The 16,584-nt window shown below is 52.7% G+C and overlaps 1 protein-coding gene and 1 pseudogene across 4 annotated transcripts; one reads left to right on the top strand and one right to left on the bottom strand.

The window, feature by feature from the left end:
* Nucleotides 1-487: 487 nt before the first annotated feature.
* SEMA4G (semaphorin 4G) lies at nt 488-14,789 on the bottom strand. 4 transcript variants are annotated; one of them, XM_077877941.1, is made up of 16 exons: nt 14,663-14,789; nt 11,123-11,602; nt 10,873-11,021; nt 10,535-10,597; nt 7,220-7,318; nt 7,033-7,126; nt 6,767-6,880; nt 6,406-6,575; nt 6,153-6,322; nt 5,720-5,864; nt 5,356-5,578; nt 4,863-4,978; nt 4,564-4,727; nt 4,349-4,410; nt 1,706-2,761; nt 488-1,565 (listed from the first exon to the last, which is right to left on the bottom strand). In XM_077877941.1, the coding sequence occupies exons 2-15, from the start codon at nt 11,244-11,246 to the stop codon at nt 1,932-1,934; spliced, it is 2,523 nt and encodes an 840-aa protein (XP_077734067.1). In that variant the 5' UTR covers nt 11,247-11,602; nt 14,663-14,789; the 3' UTR covers nt 488-1,565; nt 1,706-1,931. The 4 variants fall into 4 exon arrangements, with proteins under 4 accessions (XP_077734067.1, XP_077734064.1, XP_077734066.1 ...); XM_077877938.1 differs by having other exon boundaries at nt 488-1,569; XM_077877940.1 differs by lacking the exon at nt 14,663-14,789 and adding an exon at nt 14,325-14,502 and having other exon boundaries at nt 488-1,569.
* LOC144301529 (U2 spliceosomal RNA) lies at nt 12,332-12,463 on the top strand (annotated as a pseudogene).
* Nucleotides 14,790-16,584: the final 1,795 nt, after the last annotated feature.

A 16,584-nucleotide genomic window follows, 5' to 3' on the forward strand; every position in this document is an offset into this window, starting at 1 on the left:
GTACTGACCCTTGGAGAGTGATTCTCAGGCCAGATCCCTGGTAATAAGCTTGCCCTGATCCCAACTACTCTCCAAGGCCCCTCTGCAGAAATGAATTCATGTTGTCTCTTGATAGGTGAGGGGAGGTACTGAAAGCTTCTTGGAGGTGAGCAAGAGAACTGATAAACAGGGAGCATCTTTTAGACTTAGCTAAAACAGAGGAGTGGAATGGTAAGGAAAAGAGCCAGGAGGTAAAAACCTAGAAAGCTTTGTATGAATTCTTAAACGGTTATAATTTGTCATGCTCTTACCATCCTGATCAGTGAATAATGAGAGCCTTGTAAAGACCTATATACCTGCCTGGAGCAGCCAACTGGAAGCTGAGGATCCCAGTTTTCTCTGCAAATGGTTTTATGGGGAGCAGAACCAACCCTGCAGCACTGTTTCCATAGGCTCAGAAGCCTAGTGATCAGGAAGGCCAGTCTAGACCAAGCGGAACACACATAGCTGTGGGGAAAGAGGGTATTTATTAACCAACAGGAGGGGGAGGAGCTGAGCCCAGGCTCCCCACTCTGTCACATGCCTGTTCTGCCCACCTAGGTGGTTTAGTGGGGGCATTCATAAAGAAGTGTAGCCGTTCTCACAATAAATACATTCATTGTGGGGTGGAGGTGGGAGAAGTTGGGTGAAGGGCAGTAAAAATCCGTGGGGATTCCACGTTCTCAGCTACAAAAATAACAGTCATCCTCACCCAAGGGGAATGGGGGAACTCAGGATTTGATTGTCCCATATGGGCCTGGAGACTTCAGAGGCCCCTGGACCCTGAAAGTGCCCCGGTGAGGTAGGACAGGGATGGGAGCCAAGCATCCAAACTCCCAGCCTCTGCCCTTTGCATAGTTCCAAGAACGGGCTTCATGTGCCAGGTGAGACATCAGATCTCCTCCCCCTGCTCTGGTCTAGGGGTAGCAAATGCTTGGTCCCCAAAAGAGAGACTGGCTCATTGCAGTGTTGGTCACCCGTCCTGGGGAATTGTCTTAGAGGACAGCTGAACGGGAGAGGGCTCTCCCTCTGAAATGTCCATGGACCAAACCCAACAGACACAGGTCCGAGGCAGCAAAGGGAGGCTCAGAAATGCATGTGGAAATGTAAGCACATGTGCATGAAGGGACATGCCTGGGGCTCTGTCACCCTTGAGAGATGACCAACGGGGTAGGGAGGCTGACTCACGAGGGCTGCACATTAAGGAGAGGGGAATGACACAGTCTTCCTTCCCCAGGCTGGCCTGTTCCCAAGCTCTTGCCAAAGAAGTCACCACATGGGGCTGGAACTAGGGGACAGGACTAGATAAGATGGGATGTGGCAATTGGAAGGGTACCCAAAGTCCAGGGGAGATGAAACAGGAATGCACCAGGAAATGGGGGTGGGGGCCCTGCAGCCCAGCTGACAGACATTCATCCATGTGCACGTGTGAATGTGCGCAGGGCTCAGGTGGCTCTGGTGGCTGGCAGAGGTCTGGTTTCGGGACCGTCCAGCACAGAGGCCATGCAGAGGGTGGTGATGTTGAGGTCATCTGGATCTGCAGAGCCCTGCCTGGGAGAAAGAGGAAGGGTTGGAGCAGACAAATAGGGGGCAGGAGGATGGCCTCCTCTCCTCCCAAGTATTTGGGTTAAAGGAATAGGACCTGGGACTGGGTCTACAGAATACCAGGCCCTGAGGGAGTACCCACCTCTGAGGAGCACCGGTTGGCCTGGGCTGCTCACAGATGGGTCTGTGAAGACTGAGGAGGGGGCTTTGGCTGGGCCTGACTCTGCCAGCCCTACAGGGACATCAAAAAGTTGGGAGAAGGGCCTGGAGTTGGGGGGGTGAAGGTAGAGTGGCTGTGTTGGGGAAGCAGCAGCCCACCCTGGAGCAGACAGGCTGGCTTGGAAGAGCATTGTCCTAGGAGGCTGGGCTCAGACAGAGCTCTCATCCAGGTGCTCTACGAGCTGTGTGTGTTTCCTTTTCTCCAGGATGCGGCTGAGCTCCTCAGCAAAGGAGCAGGGCCCTGCTGGCACTCCATTGTTGCTCTGCCTCAGGAGCACGTAGCTGTTGCCATTCATCCTGCGCAGCCGGCTGGGCAGAGCCACCAGCCCATTGGTCAGCTCAGCCGGTGGGGGTGGGGGTGGTGGAGGCGGGGGGGCTGGGGCTCCCTCCCCAGGGATGATCTGGAGGCAGCCACCTTCCAGGCCCCCAGCCCCCTCGCCATCATCGCCCTCATCTTCCTCTTCAGGACACTGGCCTGAAACAGTCTGCAGCTGCACAGCAGAGCCCCCTGCCCGGCCAGCCCGACCCAGAGAGTATTTTCTTCGACGTCCTCGTCTGCCTCCTTGAAGACAGGCCACGTAGAGGAGGGAGGAAGCTAGGATGAGGCAGAGGCCCCCAAGTGCAGCAATGGCTAGCACATAGAGCAGCCTTATGTCAGGTGCCAGCTGTGCCCCAGGCATGGCAGGGGCTTGTGGAGCTGGGGCAGGAGTGGCTGGCCGGACTGTGAGACTGTAGGAGGCCAGGAGGGTACGGAGGCCATTCTCCTCAGCATAGCAGCCATAGTTGCCACTGTGCTCGGGCTGTATGTCTGTCACCAACAACCCGTCCACACCCACACGGTAGCCGTGCTGCCCGTCGCTTAGGCCCATGCTTCCATTGAGCAGCCACAAGGCCCGGGCCAGGTTGGATGGCTGGTCACAGGGCAGAAGGACATCATCACCTCGGAGCACAGAGCGCATTTTCAGTGGTGGTGGTGGCCCTGGAAGGGTGGGTGAGAGACAGGAGTAGTCAATGCTTGTCTATCTCAGGGAAGGCACTGGAGATAGCACACCAGATGGTTCACTGTCAGTATCTCTGGCACCAAGCACAGGAACTGGAATCACGGTGACATCTAACCAAGGTCTCCTGCACCTCATGTTCCCACATAAGGTTTGCAACCACCCAGTGGTTTCAATTCCTGCAATCTGCCAGTGATTCATAATCTCGACTTCTAGCAGAGTTCTCTCCTGTCAGACTTGAACATCTTTCACCTGCAGGGCATCTCCATAAGAGGCCTCTTTGACATGGCATAGGAACTAAGGCCAGAGCCTCCCTTCCAAATGATACCAGGTCTTTTCCTTGAATTGTCAGAGCAGCGAATGGTACCATGAGCTACTCAGCTGCTTAAATCGCAGAGAAATCTGGGGAGGAGTCTCTCTTGCTTCTCACCTTTGTATCTAACCCTCACCAAGATTCTGCTTCCAGAATCCGTCTCAGACCTGTTCACTTCTCTCCTTCCCAAACTGGGGAAGCTGGCCCACTCTGGCCCATATCTAATCCATTCTCTATGAGCAATGAGGGTAGCCTTTTATTTTATTTAAAGATTTTATTTATTTATTCCTTGAGAGACAGAGAGAGAGAGGAGCAGGCTCCATGCAGGGAGCCCGACGTGGGACTCAATCCTGGGACTCCAGGATCACACCCTGGGCCAAAGGCAGGCGCTAAACCACTGAGCCACCCGGGCTGCCCGAGGTAGCCTTTTAAAAACACCATACTGATTAGGCCTCTCCCCTGCCTTAACATGGTCCCTGCCCACTTCTCCAGCCCCTTCTCAAACACATTAAGCTCATCTGCTGCCGTTCATTCTGCTTGGGTGTATCCCCCCCCCAACTTTCTATGCCCTCTACTGGTTCCTTTGGAGGAAAGAACACAGCAGTGATGAAAAGCATAAACTCAAGTCAGGCTGCTTGGGGTCAGGTTTGAATTCTGACCCTGCTACTTAATAGCTTACTAACTTTGGGCAGTTTACCTATTCTCTCTGTACCTCAGAGACATTGCCTCTCGAGGGGATGGGGATTGTGACACCTGCCTCCCAGGAATGTTGTGAGTCTGAGAGAGACTATGTGTGTGTGGTCAGTCGGTGCCTGGAGCAAGTACTCAGTACACGTTAGCTGTGACTATTAACTTTTACTCTCCAGGCATCAGCTCAGTCATCTGATTTTCCTTAGGGAAGTACCCATTATCCTCAAACACTTGTCATAGTTGCAAGTATTCCTTTTGTAAAAAAAACCAATGAAAATAATTACTTGCCAGCTCATTTAATTGTCTGTACCACCCTCTCCCTTGGCTATAAGCTCCAGAAGTGATAGAAAACTTCATGTCTTGAGCCTGTCTCCTCATTTATGATTTTTTTAAGGCAACAACTATCTGTGAAGCACTTACTCTGTGCCAAACTCTGCTGGGACGTCCTTGCTGAAAGCCCACAGACACAGCCATTCAGAGACACACACTGGCAGACAAATGGCAATAAATGTAAAGAGGCCAGGCTGTGCAGCCAGGCCTACATACATCCATGGAGATCACCTACCTGTGTCCCTGTTGCCTTCACAGCCTCGGTTTCCTCTCTCCATGTCCTGAATCAGTGCTGTCCTGGACACAGGAACAGGAGGACTGAGCTTTAGTGTTCCCTAGTGGCAGGGCCTAGGAGGCTGTCACCAACAGCTGCCCCCGCTTTCCCTACAGCTGGCAGGCCCTGATCCCCTGCTTACCGGGGACCCTCACCTCCCTTGCCACACTTCTCACCTGCTACCTTGGGACCTGTTGAATACGGTGCAGGCATGGGTGCTGGGGTCCCAGCCACAGTAGGGGTCCCGGGCCAGGATGCAGTCATAGCAGGAGCGATAGCGGGAGCAGCTAGACAGTGGTAGCTGGATGACTCCACTAGGGGCCCCCACGTAGAGGCTATGCTGGGAGCCAGAGAGGAAAGCTGGTTGGCAACACCCTCAACTCCCACCTACAGACACACATGGTCACTGCCCAGCCATCTACTTCCTCCCCCTATTCTGGTAAGGCCATATTAAAAGTCATGAGTCAGAGGCTACCTGCATTGGAGAGATGACCAGATTTTCCACAGACTGGGGCTCCTTGAATACTTGCGTCTCTTCGATAATGTGCATTCCAGAGCCCAGCACCACAGCCTTGTGGATCCAGCCATCAGCTGGTATGGAGAGAACAGAGGATCAGAACCAAATAGTGGAATCTGGTTTAGGCCTCCTGTAATAGCCTAATGGGAGCAGCTTGGGAGTCATGAGGTCAGGGACAAGGCTTCAGCCAGTAGCAGTTACTCAGGGCACTGGGAACTCTGGGCTAGTCATGGCAGAAATTATTGGATTCAGAAGCATTAGTGATCAGGGCCAAATGTCACTGTGTTTGGTGACAGGAGTCAGCAGTTACCAAGGGCCAGTAGTGAGTGTTCATTGAAGAATCAATATCAATGGTCACCGGGGCTTCATGATCAAAGCATCCAGGGGATTAGCGGTCAACGAAGATCAAGGACTCAGTTAGCAAAGGGCTCAGACCGAGGATCAGAAGTACCTGTGCCCAGAAACAGCAGGTCATAGGTGAGCCCGGCAGGCGTGGTGACAGGTGTCCCTGTGAGGTGTGTATAGCGCACACTGCGCTTGAGCAGCAGGGGCCGTCCGCGTGTGGGCACCACGGGCCGAGCCATCAGTGGGTGCAACTTCACAAAGTCCAGGACCAGGGACGGCAAATCCTGGGATGAGTTGTAGCCGCGGGTGCGCAATGAATCTGTGATGCACTGGGGTGGGTGGGGGGTGGACAGAGGTGGTGAGCCTCAGCAATCTACTGCCTGCCCATCCCCCATCAGCCCCAAGGCTAGATCCTTCTGCCCTCCCAGGGTTCTGTCTACCCAGCGCTGACCCCAGACTTGGGGACTCACTGAGCCAGGCCGGGGCTCCGGCACCCCACCCTCATAGCGGCCCCAGCGCCGGGCACCATCCTGGTATTCCATGTAGGGACCTGCGAAGACAGCCTGCAGCTCGGCCAGGTCGTAGCGGCAGATGGCTGAGGCCTCTAAGGTCTTCCTAGGAAGGGACATAAGGAAAGGTGTTGAGTCACACTGAGTGGGACTTGCTACCCACACTGAGTCTGGAGCCCACTGCTACCCTGGCCAGCCCCAGCTCTAGGCCTTAGGGCCTCTCCTAAGGGTCAGTAGGCCACTGTGGCCTCTGGCCCCAGGTTAGCTGGGTGTACCCGAAATTCTCTCAGCAGCCAGCCGTCCCCACAAGGGATCCTCTCGTATCCTCACTGACCTCTGCTCTAACCCTCGTGCTGTCCCCAGTTCCTTATCTCCCCACTATCCCTGCACTCACCACTGTGTGGTCAGTGTGAAGGCCGCATAGAAGTGCGTGTGGGCTGAGGTGTCAGCATCCAGGCTGCAGACAGCACGTAGCATCTCATACTGTGGAATGTGACAGATGAGACGTGCCTTTAGGAAGGAGGTCCACTTCTTCTGCAAGATCTTCTTTCCTCCCAGGTCTCCCTGAAGAGATAGGGGCACAGAGTCAGGGGTCAGATTCAGGGGTTCAGCTTCTACACTCTTGCCCTGAACTTGGTCCTACTCACCTTGCACACACGGGCTACACGGGCCACACGGTGGCTGTTGCGGCTTTGAGCAAAGCTGTTGGGGCCCTCGTCAGTGGCACGCTCCGTGAAGAAGTAGTAAACTTTGTCATCGTCACCCACTGCACTAGTCTCACTCTCCCGCACCAGGACAGAGAACACAAACTCAGCATCTGTGGGTTAGGCAGTTTAAGTGGCCTCAGACAGGCTGGGGATCCCCTCCACTACTACCCCTCGCTCAGCAGCACACAGGAATAGACAGGTTCGCCTGGGAGTTTAGGGATGGGATGGTCAACTGCCCAAGGGAGGAAAGATGAAGAAATAGTCCCCTGCCCCCCATCATCCTGTGCCTCATCCTCCTGACCGTTGAGCCAGTGCATCGGAGCCTCCTCGGTCCTCAGGGAGTGTGGGTGTCGGCTCCGGCGGATGTCAGGGATGCTCCGGAATTCATACCGGGTGGCTGTGTAGAGGCCTCCATCTGGAGCAGAGACATGCCAAGCATGACAGACATGTCACATACAACAAGGCGCATAATACACATGGGTGGCAAGTCCTAGCAATGAGATCCATGCCCCCACAAACAGCATGCTGGTAGAGGAGGAGCTAAGGTGGGGAGGAGAGCATGTTCACCAATGATGAGGCCTGTGAAGCCACGGGCTGGGTCGTAAGGACATTTCTCCTTCCCCTCTTCAAAGCTTGTTGGCAAGGTGAAGGCCTCAGCATCCTGGGGAAATATGGGGCCAGAAGTCAGTGGTCTGGAGGACATGAGGGGTTGTGGCCTGGAATCAGCAATCAGGGCTGGGGCAGGCATACTCACAATGGCTGCACAGAGGGGCTGGAAGGCATGAGTCCCGCATGCATAGAAGTGGGTAGCATTGAGCCGCTGAAGGAATCGCACGTGGTTGAAGCATTCCGTCTATGGAGTAGGTGGGGGAGGGCTGTGAGGCCTTTTCCATTAATCAATCCAGCTTTTCTTTTTTTTTTTTTTAAGATCTTATTTATTTATTCATGAGACAGAGAGAGAGAGAGAGGCAGGCAGAGGGAGAAGCAGGTTCCATGCAAGGAGCCTGATGTGGGACTCAATCCCAGGTCTCTAGGATCACATCCTGGTGGCACTAAACCGCTGCGCCACCGGGGCTGCCCGTCAATCCAGCTTTGTAGTCCGCCTCTTGCCCCCTCCCACGGGACATGGTTCTTTCAGAGATTCCAAAGGGCCTGCTCACTGCCCAGAACACAGAATATTCCCTGAAACTCACTGTCCTTTGGCTTCCCAGTGGCAAGACCCCTCTTCTCTCTGCTCTCTCACTGTTAGGATGATCTGAAACACTTTGCCAGCTTCTCCTACATTTCCGGCAGTCCTCTGCATCCCCAGTCCTGGCTCCCCAACCCAGGTTCCCCGCTACCCTGGAATGCTTCTCTCACATCTTCTCATCAGTGCCCCCCAGTCCTGGAGTCCCCACGCTCCCTCTGGGGTGACACTACCAAATCAATCCCCATGTTCTGGCCATCTCTCCACCTGATAGCCCACGGAAAAATCAAACTCACCAACTCACAAACCAAGCTTACTCCCTCCTCCCTAACCTGTACCTTCCCTCCTAAACCTGTTCATCCAGTCCTTCCCACCTCACTTCATCCATCCATCCTATTACTCAGTCCAGATACGAGGAGTCATCCTTGATGCCTTCCATTCTCTCACCCCCATGTTTGGTCCTTCTCTAGGATTCTTTGCTGTAAGTGTCTCCTCACGTGGTCCACTTCCCCTCCACCTCCACCACCCTAGTCCACATTACCGCTGTCCCCTCTTCCCTGGATAAATGTAGAGATTGCCTGACTGTTCTCCCAAGCCGCTGTGACTATAAAAGCTACTAATTTATGCAGCGAATGAGGAATATAAGTACACAGTATAAAATTCAAAAGGTACAAAGGGATAGGCTGTAAACAGAGGATCTCCTTTTAGCCTTGTTGGCTTCAAAGGGGACTGCTGTTACCATTGTCTGGAGTCTCCTTTCAGAGATGCTCTACCAATCATCTCCTCTGGCAACCCACTTTCCAAGGCATATTTTAAAAATATAAACCAACTCACGTCACTGCTGTATTTAAAAACCTTCAGTGGCTCACCAGAGTCCTAAGCATAGGGTCCCACCACGTCTGGCCCTGCATGAAAGGCCTCTGCCTCTTCCTCACCCCCTCACCCCTCTAGCCACACTGCCTTTCTTTGCCCATTAACTGCTATAAGCTAAGCCCCTCTTGACTTCTTTGCCTTGTTAGTGATTTTTCCTCCTGCCTGCTACCCAGGGTGTGAATCCATGAAGACCTCTTTGTCTCATCCCATTCCCTCCCTGGGTATATCTGTCCCTCCTCTCCACTAGCCTGTTCAGGCCTCCCTCCTCTGACCCCATGATGTCACCAACTCCCATTGCCTTTCCTGCCTCCAGACTCACTCTATTTTAATCCATCTAGTGCTTGAGACTGGATTAATATTCCTCTAGTAGTGTTTCCCTAAGTTGTTTACATAAAAAAAGAGGGGTCAGGGAGGAATTCTGTGGTCAAATAAGTTGAGAACCATGGCTAAAGCTTGCCTTTCCAGGGGACTTTTCAGAGCCTTAAGGATATTGCTGTGCATTGTAGAATTGAGCATACAGCACTTCCCAAACTTATGTGACCATTAAACCTTTCTTTTAAGAATTAGTGTTCCTTAGAACATGCCTTGGGAAATGTTCTCCTCAAGCCTTGCTATCTGAAGGATGGCTTGGGGACTGGCAGGATCAGTGTCCTCTTGAAGCTTGTTAGAATTGCCGAATCTTGGGGCCTTCCCCAGACCTACTGAGTTAGTATCTGCATTTATAACATATCCAGGGGCTTCATGCACACATTAAAGTTTGAGAGTCTATAAAGTACCAAATGGTGAGGGTGCCCATTGTCACAGAATAAAACCCATCCTCCCAGTTGATCATTTACAGTCCTCTGTGATCTGGGCTCCACTTCCCTCACCAGCCCCACTTTCTACCTATGCTGCATGCTCTATCAGCAGGCACCTTTGATGGACTCTCTTAGAGGTGCCTCTTTAAAGATTTATTTATTTAAAAAAAAAAGATTTATTTATTTTATTTTAGAGAGAGAGAGAGAAAGAGAGCACTGAGTGGGTGGAGGGGCAGAGAGGGTGGAGGAGCAAAGGGAGAGGGAGCAGCTGAGGGAGTGGGAAAGGGGAAGTAGACTCCCTGCTGAGCAGGAGCCCCAGAAACCCAAGAAGCCCAAGGTGAGCAGGGAGCCCAATGCAGGGCTTCATCCCACTACCCTGAGATCAAGACTTGAGCTGAAACCAAGAGTCAGATACTCAACCAACTGAGCTACATAGGGCTGCCTGAGCTCTGTGGGCTCCTTGTGAGGAGCCTGCTTCTCCCTCTGTCTATGTCTATGTCTCTGCCTCTCCTCTCTGTGTCTCTCATAAATAAATAAATAAATAAAATCTTAAAAAAAAAAAAGAATCCTTGGGCCAGGACTGTGTTTTTTCTTCTTCTTTTTTTAAAGTAATCTCAAAAAAAAAAAAAAATCTCTATGCCCAATGTGGGGCTTGAACTCATGACCCCAAGATTAAGAGTTACACATTTTACTGCCTGAGCCAGCCAGGCGCCCCTAGGAATGCATATTCTTAAGAAGCTCTCCATATGGATCTGTTACATAGCCAGACGTGGGACCCTTGCAGACACCCTGTTTGTTCTTAAGCCAGAAAGAGTTGACAATTCACTACCACTCCTCCATGGCATTCCTTGACCAAACCTATTTTTCTCATCTGTAAAATGGAGGATAAGACTATTTCATAGGGTTATTTTAGAATTAGGAGAGAAAACAGCTAAGTTAACATTTACTAGAGACTATTTATTACTCTCATGATTATTATTCAGGAGCCCAGAAGAGATTAAGATGCTACTACAGGCCAAGCTGGTAGGCCACCAAATGTTTGGATTAGAAGTGCTGCACCTAGGGCCTGCCACTTTGGCTACACTCACATGTTTGTTGTGGTTGTTGCAACTGACTGGCTGATCCATACCTCTCCATCTGTGTCCCCACCAACCCTGACATTCCCAAATGAAGAGGAAAAGGAAAGAAGTTGGGGACAGGGCAGACCACATACCTGGTTGTTTTTTCCTTTTTGATGACATTTGCTTTGCATCTCTGGGGAGGCCTCCCAGTGGATCTGGAGATGGGGAAAGGGAATGGGTTGAAGTGCTGACCCCAGTACCCTTGTCTTTCACCGTTATCCATGGAACCAAGTGATAGGACTGCAGGAACCTGGGGTATAGGTAAGTTTCAAGAGTGGCACTGAATGGTAAAGGAGACTTGGCTTGGGAAGGGCAGTGCTATCTGATCAGGGGGCTATGGAAAGCTGGCAGGGCTTCTAGGAAATTGAGGTTCCCAGGGAGCTGGATAAAGCTGGAGACCTTCCGGGTGCTCCAAGTTCTAGGGGCTAACCTCTTTGTGAGCCCCATCTCCTATGTCACGGGCATTGAGAGAGAACAGGGCACCTCGGGCTCCAACCAGCAGTCTTGCAGAGGACTCCTCCAGTAGCAGTGTTGAGTAGTTCTGGGCTTGACCCTTGAAATGCCGGGTCCTAGAGAGCTCTGGGAAGAGCAGGAGCAGTGAGCCCAGCCCTGGGGCTGCCTCTCTATTCCCAGACCTGGCTCCTGCTGTCTTTCAAAATTTGAGGGTGGGGGGATCTAACCTTCATAGGGGATGGTCATCCGCGGGGTGGCATCTAGTTCTCTGGATGGTCTCCGAAGTGAGGGTCCAGGGACTGCAGTGGCTGTGAGGAAGCTCAGGAAGAGGGGCCAGAGCCTCCCCCACATTTTCCTGGGGAGGCCCAGACCTGTAAGACCCCCCAGGGGAGCCAAGGCCAGAATCACAGGGGATGATGGGAAGAACAGTCACGGGGGTCAAGGCCCAGGGAGGTCACTTGGAAGGTCAGGGGTCATGGGGCCAGGGAGGGTCCTGGAATCGAGGGGACATGGAATCACAGGGTTGTGTGGCCATGGAATCCCAGGTTAGAGATCAGAGAGAGGGATATATCACACACTGCCTTTCTGCATCATATACAAACTCCGTGGTGGGAGGAACTTGTGGGGTCATAGAGGGGTTGTAGGTCACTGATGGGGTCACCCTGCCCCGACAGAAGGACTAGTCTTGGTTCTCTGAGGTCCGTTTTCTAAAGAAAAAACAGGAAAAAAACTCTTTGATCTATGTGTGGGTGGAAGGTAGATGGCATTACCCCCCAGACATCAAGGGGTACTGGGGGAGGTGGCCTATAGAACTCCCACATCAGGATCAGTTCACTGTGACTCTGTCTACCTCTCTGTTCTGGTGCGAGTTGGGCAGAACTTGCTCTCCTTACAAGACCCTAGACTCCTCCCAACCCAAACCCAAAGTTAATGGCCCTCCTCTGACCAAGTAGGAAGCTAAGCTAGGCCTCCATCTCAACTAGAGCTCTGTTTTCAGGGAGAATGCCTTCTCCATCCAACAATGAGACCAAACTTGGGGCAGCAGTTGTCCTGGCTGCCTGCGGGGGTGCCTTATGCAAGAAGGCTGGGGCAGAGACTTTTAATGGGCCTTTGTTTATTTTGTCCTGTTTTCCCTTTGTTTTTTCTTTTCCCTGGCCTGAGAGCTCCCTCTGGAATTTCTCTTTAATTAGACACTTCTCTTCCTCAGCATTCCTCTCTGAGGGGGTGCACATCTCTACTCTGCCCATGCGAGTCTGTACTGCACCCTCTGACTAGGCATCCACACATGCCCCTACCTGCAAACAGGCACTCATAGACATGGGGCAGGAGTGCTGCCATCTGGGCCCCCCTGGCTGCATTGGTGTAAAGTCTGTACTGGAGGCTCCCATGTGCAAGACCAGTTAATTGAGACATAAGCTACATGGAAAAGGTGAATGATCACTTCTCTGCCTTTTGGCTAAGATCAAGTGTATTATCTGTTCTTATCAGTTATCAACTGATATCTGTTCTTATCAGCTTATCAACATAAGCTACATGGAAAAGGTGAATGATGAGATCCTTGAATTCTTGGCCACATCCCCTGGCACATCTTGGAGACTATTCCCACACCTGGACCCTCAAGCCAACCAGTTGGGGATGGGGTGGAAATAGGTGGCAGGCCTTCTGTGACCTCTGCAATAGACCTGATCTCTGAGGTGGCTCTTGAAGGCTTCCTAGATTGGGCTGGGTGTGAAGGAAGGCTGATCCACCCAATCTCATCAGACACCCACAGACAGGACCGTAGGCGCCACTGACCTCTCCCCTCCTCTCCAGGTCAAATATTAACTCTGTGGCCTTGAAGAGAGGGGAAGGACCAGGAACTGGCAAGAGGGAGAACAGGAATTTGGAGCATTTGTTTAAGAGGTAAAGGTCAGCACTGTAGTGGTCAGAGCCCAGAGGGGGAGAATGTAGTATGAGTGGAGAGAAGAGGGTCCTTGGACCACAGAAAGGGCATCAGCTCCTCGCCTGGGGGCTGGGCAGCAGGAAGTCCCAAGCAAACTGCCCATGCCCCACCCCTCACTGTGGAGGCACACCTGTTTATCTTTAGGGCCTATTTGCTTAGTGCAGAAGTGTGTGTGGGGGGGGGGGGGAGGGGGGGAGGGGGGGCTATGGCTGCGAGGTCAGTTCCTAGGATTGGGCAGGAAGAACACACCCCAGGGTGAGAGGAACCACTCAGAGTGTGGTTCATGACAAAAGTCACACATGTCCAGAGAGGGGTGATGTGCACGCAATAGGTCCACATAAACACATGTTCACAGAAGGGCTGTGAACACATGTACTCACTGGAGAGTCATGCATACATACATTCACACAGAGGTTTGTGCATGCATATGTCCTATCAAGGGCCTGCCAGATGTGTTCATGCAAAATGACAAATAAGGTTGTATTCACACATTCACATCTATTCATTCAGCAGGTCACACAGCCTTAGAGATTGACAAGGAGGGTTATAAACCCACACATGTGCATATGAAGGATTGTACACCTACTCACAGAAAGGTCCAGCACATATATGTAGGGACATGCACACAAACCCACGGATACAGTAGGTCAGGCATGTTCATGCTCACAGGTCAATTACAAGTGTGTTCACACAGTGCTCAAACACACCATTACATGTTTTCAGAGACAAGCATTATGCACAAACAGGGGTCCAGTTCTCACTGCAGCCTTGGAGGCTGCCAGTGTCCACTGAGGTGCAGAGCAGATCCTGCCTCCCTTCCTGAAAGTCCCAATTTTAAGGCCAGATTCCAAGTGTGTGTGTGTGTTTAGCAATGTGGGGAGGCATCTGACCTCGGATGCTTAGATGGGATGGCCTCTCTGCAAAAGACTGAGGGGGTACCTAGCCCAGGAAGAAGGAGGCTCCTAGCTTTAGCAATGGAAAGATGGAATGAAACGTGTAACTTAGCACTGCTCTACTCCCATGTGTATACTGCTGTTCTACATGTGAGCATTGGGCAGGGGCTCTCAGCCCCCATTTAACCTGTTGGGAGGGAGGGCGGGGCTAAATGGGGGCGGAGCTGCTGCCCTCCCTCCCCCAGTAGCGACAAGGTTTCAAGGTCTCCAGTCCACACCCCACACTCCACCCCCAGGTTCCATAGTTTGGGTTCCTGCCCAGGGCCAGCCCCCTGAACTCTGGTCACCTTCCGACTATTAGATCCTAGGGCTGAAGAAACTGAGGAGGGGAGACACCTCCTCCCCCAAACAGGATCGATGTTGGATCAGCAGGCTCTCGACCTTCATCCCAGATGTCCACCTGCTTAGATAGGCGGCATCCCCCTCTGCCCAGTAGGATGGCTGCCTCTTCTGGCCCGAGAGCCCCTCACCCCGCTACCCTCTCTATCCCCCATCCTGGACCGTCCGCGGGTCTCCCCTCTCCTCAGATCTAACCTCAGTCTCTACTGCTGCAGCTCGAGGACAAGCTCTCCTTCGATCCCGCCGGACGCCAGGAGACGTGACCCAGATCCCAGGGAACACTGTTCACCACGCGGGTCCCCGCCCCGCGCGGGTCCCCCACTCCGAGGTGGCGGCGGGTCTGCGCCCAGCACCACCCGAGGCCTGGCCCGCGCCCCTCCAGAGCCTTAATGCGGGACCGGGAGCCCTGGCGATGAGAAAGGCCTGGCCCAGCTTGGAGGGTGGAATGGACGTGTGGAAGGCTTGGCCTGGCCTCCGCGCCCCCACCTCCCGGCCCAGGCCCCACCGCCGCCCGCACTCCCTGCCTTTCTCACCTTTGCGCTCGGATCCCCTGCCATAGAGACGGCGACGCGGCTCCGCGGCCCCACAGCACCAGCTGCGGGAGGAAGGGGCCGCGGCCGGAGGCGGGGCGGGGGTGGAGGCGGAGCCGGGGTGGGCGGGGTCAGGGAGGCGGGGCTGACTGGGTGGGGTGCAGGGAAAGGCGCGGCTCTCTTCTTTTTCGCCCCCTACCCTACACTACAGTGAAGGTTTGAGGCCGGCCAAGGCTCCCAAGGCTTCCAGGCAGCTGGCGTCCTCTGTCACCCCAGGGCCGTGGCCCCGGTATCGCCCCCTGGTGGTGGCCTCACCACGCCGTGCAACGTAGATAGGCTTATAGCCTACCTTCCCTCCCCTCTGGCCCTGGGGCCCCTCCGACTTGGGTACTGCTGGGGACCTGCAAACCTGTCCTCTGGAGATTTAACCTCCCGAGGGCCCTCTGACCTGTCCTGTAATCTGGACCTCACTTCTTACGCTCCTGCCACCTCTTCTGCTCTCTGCCTAGGGTGTAGAGGGCCACAGTAGGTGGAGGGCAGCTCTGGGTAGCTCTGAACACAGAACAGGTCTGGATTCCCAGCTCAAGAGCCTCTAGCTGCTTGGTCCTTTGGCTTGAAGTCTGAGTAGATCCGGCTTAGGGGGATGAACAGCTTGACCAGACGTTCACACAGAAAATGCTGTTTTTCTGGATAAATAAGCCACAAGGGTTTGCACTTGTTCACTCAACCAAACCTTATAGTAACTGGGGTTTACCTCCTCAGGGACTGGGTCACTCAGGTAACTGCCTTCCCTTTTAGCTCATGATGAGTATCATTCTTACTCCAGGTCTTCCAGTGAACTCTCCTCATAAGCAATCAGATATCCTGTCCCTTCTAGACTCAATCATCATACCTAGGAACCCCCCCGCCCTCAGAATCAGCTCCCCAACTAGGGGAGGTCCAGGATGGTCCTCCCATGCAATCTTTGATGCTGTAGTTTCCCTGGCAACTCAGGCTATATCTCTGTCTCATAGCCTGTTAAAGATCCCACTAGGGACGCCTGGGTGGCTTGTGCATCTGCCTTTGGCTCAGGGCATGATCCTGGAGTCCCAGGATCAACTCCCACTTGGGCTTCCTGCATCTCTCTCTGCCTGTGTCTCTGCCTCTCTCTCTCATGAAAAAATAAAATCTTAAAAAAAAAGATTAAAAAAAAAAAAGATCCCTCTAGGGTTTGAATTAAACTGAGGCCTTAGCCATGATCTGGCCTGATCCCCTCCCTCATCCATGATAGTATTGTAATTGGCCCAAGAGCAGGACTAAAATGATGAAGGCCATAGGGCCATAGATAACTGACTCTTACATGTGCCTAGGAGTCTGAGCTCTGGAGAGGCAGGGGGTAGGAGAACAGGCAGATGCATACTGGCCTGAGGGAGAGTGAACAAGATTCAAATGGCTCTGTCATTATTTAACTAAAGGGACCCTGGGAAAGGCATGTCATCCCACTTTCCTGAATTCCCCAGAGCTTAGTTTGGCACTTCATCATATACAATATTGTAGTTTGGGCTGCTGTGTGTGCCTGCAGATCGCTAGACAGCAGGGCCCACGCTACACTTCCACCTCCCCCAGCACTCTGTAAATAGGATGTGTGTGTACATGGAGGGGGAAGTAGCTGGAGAAGAATGCTTATGTTAAAGTGTGCACACTTACAGAGACTATCCAGCCTCATTTAAAGAACTGTGCCCTCATTCTATCCTGAGGGATTAATAGCCCCATTTTATAGATGAGAAAACAGGCTTTAAGAGGTTAAGTAACTGGCCTTGAAATTTATTCTTGTGTTTACAGAGAGAATAATCAGTACTGGAAAAGCCTGAGAAGAGGGAAATAGGGTAAACCTGAAGGGGAATTGTCAAAGGCATAAATGTGGAAGTTTGTACACAGACATGTAT

The sequence above is a fragment of the Canis aureus genome, chromosome 29 (assembly GCF_053574225.1).
Source record: "Canis aureus isolate CA01 chromosome 29, VMU_Caureus_v.1.0, whole genome shotgun sequence".
NCBI lineage: Eukaryota > Metazoa > Chordata > Mammalia > Carnivora > Canidae > Canis > Canis aureus.

What these genes read in the sequence shown, in the direction of transcription:
- SEMA4G (XM_077877941.1), bottom strand. Translation starts at nt 11,246, where the DNA reads ATGTGGGGGAGGCTCTGGCCCCTCTTCCTGAGCTTCCTCACAGCCACT. An exon ending in AAAAAGGAAAAAACAACCAG is followed by an intron (nt 7,319 to 10,534) that starts GTATGTGGTCTG and finishes CCTACTCCATAG; the next exon opens with ACGGAATGCTTCAACCACGT. An exon ending in TGGTCATCTCTCCAATGCAG is followed by an intron (nt 4,728 to 4,862) that starts GTAGCCTCTGAC and finishes TCTGGCTCCCAG; the next exon opens with CATAGCCTCTACGTGGGGGC.